The sequence below is a fragment of the Oncorhynchus gorbuscha genome, linkage group LG21 (assembly GCF_021184085.1).
Source record: "Oncorhynchus gorbuscha isolate QuinsamMale2020 ecotype Even-year linkage group LG21, OgorEven_v1.0, whole genome shotgun sequence".
Lineage (NCBI taxonomy): Eukaryota > Metazoa > Chordata > Actinopteri > Salmoniformes > Salmonidae > Oncorhynchus > Oncorhynchus gorbuscha.
The window spans coordinates 58,212,597-58,225,096 of record NC_060193.1 but is presented as its reverse complement, the minus strand read 5'-3'; the positions used below and the strand labels follow the sequence as shown (position 1 = coordinate 58,225,096).

At 50.8% G+C, this 12,500-nt stretch overlaps 1 protein-coding gene across 2 annotated transcripts in view; it reads right to left on the bottom strand.

Annotated features, from left to right (window-relative positions):
* The window catches only part of LOC124007987 (histone deacetylase 4-like), a 66,317-nt gene that overhangs the window by 33,198 nt on the left and 20,619 nt on the right, over positions 1 to 12,500 (bottom strand). The window contains exons 1-3 of one of the 2 annotated variants that reach the window (XM_046318908.1): positions 8,019 to 8,165; positions 5,261 to 5,535; positions 1,258 to 1,408 (exon numbers count right to left, since the gene is read on the bottom strand). In XM_046318908.1, coding sequence (XP_046174864.1) covers positions 1,258 to 1,408; positions 5,261 to 5,535; positions 8,019 to 8,040 — 448 coding nt within the window. In that variant the 5' untranslated portion in view covers positions 8,041 to 8,165. Of the gene's footprint in view, positions 1 to 1,257; positions 1,409 to 5,260; positions 5,536 to 8,018; positions 8,166 to 12,500 lie in introns of those variants that run through there. The other variant, XM_046318907.1, reaches the window with a different exon arrangement.

The window sequence follows — 12,500 nt, the reverse complement described above, 5'->3', positions numbered from 1 at the left end:
GTAAGAAAACAGTACTGGCCACTGCACCTGAGAGGGGGTACATGGTACCAGGGTAAGGAGACAGTACTGGCCACTGCACCTGAGAGGGGGTACATGGTACCAGGGTAAGAAGACAGTACTGGCCACTGCACCTGAGAGGGGGTACATGGTACCAGGGTAAGAAGACAGTACTGGCCACTGCACCTGAGAGGGGGTACATGGTACCAGGGTAAGAAGACAGTACTGGCCACTGCACCTGAGAGGGGGTACATGGTACCAGATCACTCACACCCAATTCCTGGCCTTAAGGCCCTTCACATAGATCAAGAAGAAAAGGATAGACTTGAGCAATATGCTAGCAGAGTGAGGGAGAGGTTAAAGGGCGTCGCTGAAGGTAGGTGTGAGCTCTGACACCATTTCAGGCAGAGTTTACTAGGAGTTATATCTATCACAGACTCTCATTGATATGATGGGCTATTCAAACGGTCACATTTCCAATTCCCAAAGTTGTGCAACACACTGCCCTCTGTAATTATTGAGGCAATTAAGTATTTTCTCTTATTTTGTCTCTATACTCCAGAAGTTTGGATTTGAAATCAAACAATGTCTATGAGGTGCAGACCGTCAACATTAATTTGAGGGTATTTTCATTCATATCGCGTGAAACGTTGTCGTTATAATTGGTGATTGTGCAGAGAGAGAGAGAGACGGAGAGAGACAGACAGAGGCCGAGAGAACCCTCAGCTCTAGACTGAGGGTTGTATCAGACCAAACTCCTCCAGGACAGCTGCCGTTGTCATCCATCCTGTCTGGTGACCCTGTGTGTGTGTTTAGCCCATCCATACCACTAGATAACTAATGAGCCAGTGGCCTTGTGGTGTTGAGGCCAGCCCTATACCTGTAGCCTGCTGCCTGTCTCTCTCAACACCTCTCCACTGACAGAGAGCAGGCAGCACGGCAGCCCCACACAAGCACATCCACTCTAGAATAAAGGGATGACCAGAATGGAGGTTGGTTGGGTGTGAGAGAGATATACACTGCCCTCCGTAACTACTGCAACAGTGAAGCTTTGTTTCTTCTTTTGGCTCTATACTTCAAAAGTTTGGATTTGAAATTAGCCAATGACAATAGAGCTTAAAGTGCAGACAGTCCGCTTTACTTTGAGGATATTTTCGTCCACATCAGGTGAACCGTTAAGAAATTACAGCACTTTTTGTACATAGTGGCCCCATTTTAGTTCTACTAGTAATATGATAATGTATTGTTCCAGCTGCTTACTCTCCTGTCCTCTCTCTTTGTTCTTCAGCAGCAGTAGTTTCTGTTCTCTCTGGTGTTTCTCCAGTTCCTGCTCCAGACGGTGCTTCTCCATCTTCCTCTGGTGCTCCAACAGCTCCTGCTGATGTTTCAGGGCCAGGAGCTCCTGCTGGTGCTGCATGAGGGGAACACAACGTTACTACAACATCCTGGGCCAGGAGCTCCTGCTGGTGTTGCATGAGGGGAACACACCGTTACTACAACATTCTGGGCCAGGAGCTCCTGCTGGTGCTGCATGAGGGGAACACAACGTTACTACAACATCCTGGGCCAGGAGCTCCTGCTGGTGCTGCATGGAGGGGAACACAACATTACAACAACATCCTGGGTCAGGAGCTCCTGCTGGTGCTGCATGAGGGGAACACAAAGTTACTACAACGTTACTACAACATCCTGGGCCAGGAGCTCCTGCTGGTGCTGCATGAGGGGAACACAACGTTACTACAACATCCTGGGCCAGGAGCTCCTGCTTGTGCTGCATGAGGGGAACACAACGTTACTACAACATCCTGGGCCAGGAGCTCCTGCTGGTGCTGCATGAGGGGAACACAACATTACTACAACGTTACTACAACATCCTGGGCCAGGAGCTCCTGGTGGTGCTGCATGAGGGGAACACAACGTTACTACAACATCCTGGGTCAGGAGCTCCTGCTGGTGCTGCATGAGGGGAACACAACGTTACTACACATCCTGGGCCAGGAGCTCCTGCTGGTGCTGCATGGAGGGGAACACAACGTTACTACAACATCCTGGGTCAGGAGCTCCTGCTGGTGCTGCATGAGGGGAACACAACGTTACTACAACAACCTGGGCCAGGAGCTCCTGCTGGTGCTGCATGAGGGGAACACAACGTTACTACAACATCCTGGGCCAGGAGCTCCTGCTGGTGCTGCATGAGGGGAACACAACGTTACTACAACGTTACTACAACATCCCGGGCCAGGAGCTCCTGCTGGTGCTGCATGAGGGGAACACAACGTTACTACAACGTTACTACAACATCCCGGGCCAGGAGCTCCTGCTGGTGCTGCATGAGGGGAACACAACGTTACTACAACATCCTGGGCCAGGAGCTCCTGCTGGTGCTGCATGAGGGGTTAACACATCCTGGGCCAGGAGCGTTATGAGGGGAACACAACGTTACTACAACGTTACTACAACATCCCGGGCCAGGAGCTCCTGCTGGTGCTGCATGAGGGGAACACAACGTTACTACAACATCCAGAGCCAGGAGATCCTGCGATAACGTTATGTTACTACAATGTTACAGTAACAGTACTATAATGTTAATTCAATGTTGGTACACCACCCTGCTGTTGGTTCTGGAGCCAATGCTGATTTCTCCCTCCCATCTCTCTCCTTGCCCTGCAGGTCTGCTCTCTCGCAGCTATCCCCCATTCCTGACATGTTCACCTTAGACCCAGGTGAACATGCTAGCTTGGTCACCTCACACTATCACAACACATCTATTCAGCCTCAGCCCAATCACTGTCCATGCAAATGTTCCCAGCATGTTTACAGGAGCCACACCACTCCAGTCAATACGTGAATAACCTTTCCTCTCTGTACGTACCATGGACCCTCTACATCACGACCAAACTGAACCATTAGATCCACACACACACACACACACTCCTTAGTAGAGTGCCCAACTCCAATATTTGATTAATTTGATTGGCCCTAATTTGTCAGGGATGTTTGTTATTGCCTTGGATGGTTTCGTGTGTTAAATAAGCGCCTGCTAGCGAGGACATGCAGCCGTGTTCACCGTCAAGGGAAGGTGACTGGAACAAGAGTCCTGCTGATGGATACATTCATATGGGAGGTGAGGAGGTGCGTGACAGAAGAGCAGCAGGCAGGCACGGTATGGTTTTGGATAGGTCCCAAACATTCCCCCTTTCAATATTCAAGGGCAGATGGAAGGGAGTGCTTTAAGTCTGGAATCCAACCTTTGGTGCATTTAAGGGGAGACACCTTATCCTAAAGAGTTCTATAGAGGTATACAGGGAAAACAACAAGATTACATGTCTTCCTCTTTCCAATCCACCAGTGTCTGTCTCCTACTTTCTTTCCCACTCCTTGACCTGTCTTGGTGATAGGCAGAGGTGTGTGCGCTGCAGGTCTCGGCGCTGCTGGTCTCGGTGTGCCCGATGCTGGTCTCGGTGTGCGCGCTGCTGGTCTCGGTGTGCGCGCTGCAGGTCTCGGTGTGCGCGCTGCAGGTCTCTGTGTACGCGCTGCAGGTCTCGGTGTGCGCGCTGCAGGTCTCGGTGTGCGCGCTGCAGGTCTCGGTGTGCGCTGCAGGTCTCGTGTGCGCGCTGCAGGTCTCGGTGTGCTCGCTGCAGGTCTCGGTGTGCGCGCTGCAGGTCTCGGTGTGTGCGCTGCAGGTCTCGGTGTGTGCGCTGCAGGTCTCGGTGTGTGTGTGTACAGGCTCTGAATGGGGCTGATTGAGCCTGGGCCTCCCTGCCTTGGCTTTGCGTCACTCTCTGCTACCTGAGTGGTCTTCCAGCCCCACCACAGGCCAAAGGAGCCCTTGTGCTGTTAGCACTGTACTGGGATCAGCCCTCAGCCCTTCAATCTGCAGAATCTGGGTCACTTACAGGCCCAAACACTGACCCAAAGAGCAGGGCAAATATCATAGGGCTGAAAGGCTTCTGCTACACTGAGAAAGATCTAGTTTAGACATGTATGAGAGGGAAATTACTGTCTTTCTTGACATGCTTCTGGAGCGGAGCCTTGCACCCCCCCTCCTCCTCCCACCCTCCTCCCTCCCTCTCTCTCTCTGTCCCACTCACTCACTCCCCCCCCTCCCCCCCTCCTCCCACCCTCCCTCACTCATTCACTCACCCCCCCACCACCCTCCCTCCTCCCCTCCCTCTCCCCCCACCCACCCTCCCTCCTCCCCTCCCTCTCTCCCACTCAGTCACTCACTCACTCACTCACTCACTCAGTCACTCACTCAGTCACTCACTCAGTCACTCACTCACTCACTCACTCACTCACTCAGTCAGTCACTCAGTCACTCAGTCACTCAGTCAGTCACTCAGTCAGGCACTCAGTCAGGCACTCAGTCAGTCACTCAGTCAGTCACTCAGTCAGTCACTCAGTCAGTCACTCAGTCAGTCACTCACTCAGTCACTCACTCAGTCACTCACTCAGTCACTCACTCAGTCACTCACTCAGTCACTCACTCACTCACTCACTCAGTCACTCAGTCACTCACTCACTCAGTCAGTCAGTCACTCAGTCAGTCAGTCAGTCACTCAGTCAGTCAGTCAGTCAGTCAGTCACTCAGTCAGTCAGTCAGTCACTCAGTCAGTCACTCAGTCACTCAGTCAGTCACTCAGTCACTCAGTCACTCAGTCAGTCACTCAGTCACTCAGTCACTCACTCAGTCAGTCAGTCAGTCAGTCAGTCAGTCAGTCAGTCAGTCAGTCACTCACTCAGTCACTCACTCAGTCACTCACTCAGTCACTCAGTCAGTCAGTCACTCAGTCACTCAGTCACTCAGTCACTCAGTCACTCAGTCACTCAGTCACTCAGTCACTCAGTCACTCAGTCAGTCACTCAGTCAGTCACTCAGTCAGTCACTCACTCAGTCACTCACTCAGTCACCCTCCCCCACCCTCCCTCTCCCACCCACCCACCCTCCCACCCACCCCCCTCACCCACCCACCCTCCCTCTCCCACCCTCCTCCCTCCCTCTCCCATCCTCCCTCCCACCCACCACTCCTCCCTCCCTCCCTCCCCACCCACCCACCCTCCCACCCTCCCTCCCATCCACCCTCCCACCCTCCCTCCCTCCCTCTCCCATCCACCCTCCCACCCTCCCTCCCTCCCTCTCCCATCCACCCTCCCCTCTCCCACCCACCCTCCCTCCCTCCCTCCTCCCCTCCCATCCCACCCACCCTCCCACCATCCCTCCCACCCTCCCCCCTCCCTCTCCCACCCTCCCCTCCCCCCACACCTTAACATGTTCCTGCAGCTGGGCTTCATGCTGGCGGTTGAGCTGCTCATGTTGCCTCTGGAACTCAGCGATGAGGTGCTGTCTCTGAATCTGTTGTTTCTGTTTCAGGGACAGGAGCTCCTGCTGCAGCTGCTGCTCTCTGGCCTGGGCTGCAGATGCCTGGGCTGCAGAAGGTGACATGGACAGCTGCTGCTGGTGATGGTGCTGGTCAATGCGTAGGTCCATGGGGATGGCAGCCGGGGGTAGACGCAGGGGCAGGGCAGAGTTAATGTCCACTAGAGAGAGGAACAGAGAGACAGAATGGTAGTCCATGCATATTGAATAATGAAAAAAGACAAAATGATGGGACCCAAATAGATAAAATAAAACAGCCATCACATTCTGTGCACGCACACACACACACACACACACACACACACTCAGCATCCTTATCAGCACAGAGAGCCCCTTCACAGTACTGTCCATCTGGCCGTGATAAGTCAAACATGAAGTGTAGCACTCCTCTCACAAAGACTGCATTGAAATGTGGCGTGGTGGAGGAGACTTCAGCCCTGGCCAACCACCCCCAGAACGCACTGCTACAGGAAGGCCTCCAATCGCACGGTTTCCTCCCCATTAAATCTGAATAAATAGTCGCGATTGGACGATTATTTATCTACAAGTTTTCCCAACAGCGTGCCAGACAGCCAGATATGTTTGCTTGAAACTCTGTCTTAATCGTGTTAGGCTAACACCCACACTAGGTGCAGAACACACAGTCACACACACACACAGTCACACACACACGCACAGTCACACACACACGCACAGTCACACACACACGCACAGTCACACACACACGCACAGTCACACACACACGCACAGTCACACGTCACACGCACAGTCACACGCACAGTCACACGCACAGTCACACGCACAGTCACACACAGTCACACACACGCACAGTCACACACACACACAGTCACACACACACACAGTCACACACACACACAGTCACACACACACACACACAGTCACACACACACACACACACACAGTCACACACACACACACACACAGTCACACACACACACACACACACACAGTCACACACACACACACACAGTCACACACACACACACACAGTCACACACACACACACACAGTCACACACACACACACAGTCACACACACACACACAGTCACACACACACAGTCACACACACACAGTCACACACACACAGTCACACACACCCACACTAGGTGCAGCACACACAGTCACACACAGTCACACACACACAGGCCTAAAGACTCATACACACAACACACAACACACACTAAAGGCAGACACAGTCTCTGGGTTCATCAGATGAATGAGTACGGTTACATGCACACAATAATAGTGAATAGTCAGATCACGTCGACATGCTTTTCAAGAAGAACCATTTCCATAATAATCCTGTTTACATGGACACATCTGAAAACAGGCTACCTGATGGGACTTGGCTATACGCAGAAAAATCACCAATCAAAACAAACGTTTTTCCACAGCGATCGTGTTCTTTTAGGGAAGCGTTTGAGTTGGGACATATACAGTTGGTATGTGAAACCTATTTTGAAGATGCTGTAAGTTTTCCCCTAACTCACTAACCTTGTGCTGCTGGTGCTTGGTGGGTCATACGCATATCAAATACACCGCTCAAACTCCAATTAGGGTGTTAACGTGTCCTAGCAATTTGAAAGATCGCTCAGAAAACCAGATGTTTTAATCGCTGTGTGCTTACTTCGATGTTGACCTTACGCCCATTAAGATGAGCAGAATACAGCGTTTACATGACTAATCCCATACTCAGCCTTCTAATCAGTTTAATATTGAATTAGAAGTGTTTATATAAACGTACTTAGTGATGCTGCACAAACCAATATGTAGATTCTCTCTCTACCCCAGTTCTTTGCCCTCCTCCCTAAGGACCCCTCCCACACAGTCAAGCACAGCATTCAAATACCAACGACTGGTGCTTCTGTCCCATGCAGAGAGACATATACACAACCATAATGTCCTAGCTCTGAAACACATGCTGCAGCCACTGACTGGTACGGCCTGTGATCATCTCATTGACTATACCACTCCGTGTACACAACACTAACCAACAAGCAGAGAGAAAGAGAACGTAACAGAGGAATAGTTTGAGAGAGAGAGAGAGAGAGAGAGAGAGAGAGAGAGAGAGAGAGAGAGAGAGAGACAGAGAGAGAGAGAGACAGAGAGAGAAACAGAGAGAGACAGAGAAACAGAGAGACACAGAGAAACAGAGAGAGACAGAGAGAAACAGAGAGAGACAGAGAAACAGAGAGAGACAGAGAAACAGAGAGAGACAGAGAAACAGAGAGAGACAGAGAAACAGAGAGACAGAGAGACAGAGAGACAGAGAGACAGAGAGAGAGAGAGAGAGAGAGAGAGAGACAGAGAGACAGAGAGACAGAGAGACAGAGAGACAGAGAGACAGAGAGACAGAGAGACAGAGAGACAGAGAGACAGAGAGACAGAGAGACAGAGAGACAGAGAGACAGAGAGACAGAGAGACAGAGAGAGAGAGAGAGAGAGAGAGAGAGAGAGACAGAGAGAGAGACAGAGAGAGAGAGACAGAGAGAGAGACAGAGAGAGAGAGAGACAGAGAGAGAGAGACAGAGAGAGAGAGACAGAGAGAGAGCGAGAGACAGAGACAGAGAGGAACTACTTTGAGAGAAGGCATGCGTAATAGAACATATATAGTTGACATACCCATCAGCGCTGTAGTGATCATGGCGATAAACGCTCTCCTCTCTGCTCTTTCCCCCGTCCTCGTTTCCTCCTCTACAGCTCGTCTCTGCCTTGTGGATCTATTTAGCTTTAGTGGTGCTGCTCTTTATATTTCTGTCAGTCTCTGTCCTCCTCTCCTTTCCTCAGTTTTCTGTTCTGCTTTCTCAACACTCCTGCTCCCTCGCTAGCTACCTCTCTCTGTGTCCCTCCTCTGTCTTTACCCATCTGTGTCCCTCCCCTCTCCCTCTTTTTACCAGTCTGTGTCCCTCCCCTCTCCCTCTTTGTACCAGTCTCTGTGTCCCTCCCCTCTCCCTCTTTTTACCAGTCTCTGTGTCCCTCCCTTTGTACCAGTCTCCCTCTTTTTTTTACCAGTCTCTGTGTCCCTCCCCTCTCCCTCTTTTTACCAGTCTCTGTGTCCCTCCCCTCTCCCTCTTTTTACCAGTCTCTGTGTCCCTCCCCTCTCCCTCTTTGTACCAGTCTCTGTGTCCCTCCCCTCTCCCTCTTTGTACCAGTCTCTGTGTCCCTCCCCTCTCCCTCTTTGTACCAGTCTCTGTGTCCCTCCCCTCTCCCTCTTTGTACCAGTCTCTGTGTCCCTCCCCTCTCTCTCTTTTGTACCAGTCTCTGTGTCCCTCCCCTCTCCCTCTTTTTACCAGTCTCTGTGTCCCTCCCCTCTCCCTCTTTTACCAGTCTCTGTGTCCCTCCCCTCTCCTTTTTACCAGTCTTTTTCTCCCTCTTTAACAGTACCAGTCTCTGTGTCCCTCCCCTCTCCCTTTTTTACCAGTCTCTGTGTCCCTCCCCTCTCCCTCTTTTTACCAGTCTCTGTGTCCCTCCCCTCTCTCTCTTTGTACCAGTCTCTGTGTCCCTCCCCCCTCTTTGTACCAGTCTCTGTGCCCTCCTCCCTCTCCCTCTTTGTACCAGTCTCTGTGCCCTCCTCCCTCTCTCTGTGCTGGTGACATCACAGGGCTGTCGTAGGCCTGCTGTCTGTTTATTCTGCTGCTCCTCCATTTCCTGGAACCGACGGCAGATACACAGGAGAGATAGAGTGGATGGAGGGAAAATCTATTCTGTGTCTTCCTCTGTTGACACTGCATCCCCCCTCTTCCCTCTGAGTACAGAGAACTAGTTCCCTCTAGAAATACACCCAGTGTTGGACATTGCTCTGTGTCACACACACACACACAGCTCTCTATTCTTCAGATCACAGTACTGTGAAATATATGTCTATAGCCTCAAGTGAACTTAATTAAGGCTATAGGGGCTCTTTATGGTTGCTAGGAGACTCCCCGTCAACACACACCCCCTTTGTGTTATTTGCTCTGACGTTGGCGTTGCTAGCGGGCGGAAGCGTAAGAGAAACTTCACAGTTGTGTTCTACATTACAGAGCATTGATTTCTGGGACAGTGGAAGGACATGGGGGAAGGCCTACAGTAGAAGGGTTCAGTCTAGCCGGGCCACAGGTAGGCAGCACACAACTAGAAGCATGCAGGCTGCTATAGGCCCCACTCTCCAGTTGTTTTAAACCACGGTGCACAAGCTCTGCATAAGATCGGATTCCATTTCAGCAACAACCTGACGATGTGACGTCTCTCACGGGAGCCACTTAGTTTGGCAAGATAAACATCGATATCTGGCCATCTCCCCCGGCTCGCGGTGACGTCAACGCTTGCATCAAGTTCACGGAGATAACCACGCCTGTATCCCACTTTCCTCTCACCAAAACAAGGGCCAACGTGCACTCTGGCGCAGACACACCTGGCTTACAGTAAAGAAAGCCCTCCTAAAGTAGTTCTTACACAATAACCTACCTGCATCAAAACAAGGGCCAACGTGCACTCTGGTGCAGACACCTGGCTTGGCAGTAAAGAAAGCCAATCTCCTAAAGTAGTTCTTACACAATAACCTACCTGCACCAAAACAAGGGCCAATGTGCACTCTGGTGCAGACACACCTGGCTTACAGTAAAGAAAGCCCTCCTAAAGTAGTTCTTACACAATAACCTACCTGCACCAAAACAAGGGCCAATGTGCACTCTGGTGCAGACACACTGTGCTTACAGTAAAGAAAGCCCTCCTAAAGTAGTTCTTACACAATAACCTACCTGCACCAAAACAAGGGCCAATGTGCACTCTGGTGCAGACACACTGTGCACTCCCTGTAGTTCTTACAGCACAAAACAAGGGCCAATGTGCACTCTGGTGCAGACACACTGTGCTTACAGTAAAGAAAGCCCTCCTAAAGTAGTTCTTACACAATAACCTACCTGCACCAAAACAAGGGCCAATGTGCACTCTGGTGCAGACACACCTGGCTTGCAGTAAAGAAAGCCCTCCTAAAGTAGTTCTTACACAATAACCTACCTGCACCAAAACAAGGGCCAATGTGCACTCTGGTGCAGACACAAGTAAAGAAAGCCCTCCTAAAGTAGTTCTTACACAATAACCTACCTGCACCAAAACAAGGGCCAATGTGCACTCTGGTGCAGACACACCTGGCTTACAGTAAAGAAAGCCCTCCTAAAGTAGTTCTTACACAATAACCTACCTGCATCAAAACAAGGGCCAACGTGCACTCTGGTGCAGACACACCTGGCTTGCAGTAAAGAAAGCCCTCCTAAAGTAGTTCTTACACAATAACCTACCTGCATCAAAACACGGCTGGCAGGAAGACAGTTTTTTCCTCCTTCATCTAAACGGCTTTGAAAACCTCTCAACTGTGTCTTGTGTAAAATCCTACCGTCTTACCCAGGAATTCACAGGAATTCTTTTTAAAATAAGAGGAATTATTTCTGACGCAAATACATTTTGGTAACACCCCTTATCAGCTACTGGTTTATAATGGATGATATTAAATCATTTATAGTTAATTCTATCAATGCATTATATAACCTGCAATAAACATTCATAACAGCTCACGGCTCCATGCATACAGCACGTGCAACAGTACCTCAAATGAAGAGGAATAGATGGAGAAATAGATAGATGGAGAGATGTGGAGGGAGGTGGCTGAGCCCTTTCACTGTTTCCCCCGTTCTCTCTTCCTATTTTCAGCTTCCACTGGGGAAGCTCCCCACCATGTGAGACATAGATTATTCAGTAGTGACTTGGCTTATTCATTACACCAAACAGACTCCCTCCAACACTCCATATAAACAACCACTACTACTCTCTCTCTTCTTTCTCGCTCTGTCCCCCTCTGTCAGCCTCTTTCGCCCACTCTCTCCATCTCTCTCTCCACACACATCTCTATCACACTATTCTATCTATTTACATCTCTCCCGTTTCTTCCCCTCTGCCTCCCCTTTCTCTTCTCTCCTCAGATAACAATGTGTTTACCACCCCTGGGGGGCCTCCCTGCCCCCTCTGCCGGCTCCCATTACAGAACACAGATAGAAATAGATCTACCAGACAGTACAGCTGCTGGCTCTGAAGCGCAGCTCTGATTTAAAGCCTGTTGTCTGAGGATGTCCCTCAGTCTGATTGCAAAGGCTCAACACTCCACTCATTAAGTCTAATAGATGTCGAGCTCAACCCAGGCCGAGTCCTGCCTATCGCCGGTCAGAATGGGCCGGGGAGATATTATTTACCACGTTTAGAGATGTGGTGAGAAGTTTGTCACAAGGCCTGGTGGGAGGCGAAACAAGGAGAGGGAGAGACGGCATGACAGACACAGGTTGCTGTAATGGGAAACTGAGTGGTCTGTATGGGGACTGGAAGGTCAAAGGTTGGATGGATCTGCGTTCACCTTTCAGGTGGTTCAAGATCAATGATTATGAAGGAAACCAGAGATTTTGCAAAACAGTGACAATAAGTGCAGGTTCATGTACACCAGGCTTTCATATTAATACCTAGAGGGACAGAGGACGAGAGCCAACACGTCCAGGCCAACACCCCACAGGAAACCACGAGGAACTCTGTGAGTGATCAGTCACTCAAATGGCCGGTCTGTCTGTCAGTCAGTGTCTTGGAGCCGCCCTCTGGCAGCTCATCTTACAGACAGAGGAGTTCCTCAACACGCCTGTGTTCCTCTAGTCACAGAGAGACAGGGAGAGAAATGGGGTGTCTGTGTGCAGCGAGCCCGCCTCATCCCAACATGCTCCGGCCTGTCCGGGGCCTCCGGCTGACGTCAGCGTTCCAGTCTGCAGCGCGGCAGCCGGGAGAGGGACGCGGGAGAGAAAGGGGGAGATGTGGGACGTGAGGAACAGAAGGGTGAGACGTGAGGATATGAGGGTGCCCATACATACGTGCACAAGTACATCTCTCGCTACTTAACCCAGACTAATCTATGGACGAGGGCGCATGTCACAGTCATACAGGAGAGAGGACGCTCTGTCCTCCATGTCTGTGGGAGAAGACAGGTTCAAGCAGAGGTTGATCTCCAAAAGGGCTCATCCTCACCAGTGTAACAGAAATCTGTGTCAAGGCTGGGGGAGCAGTGTTTCCCCGAGCTCTAAGCAACGATAGCAG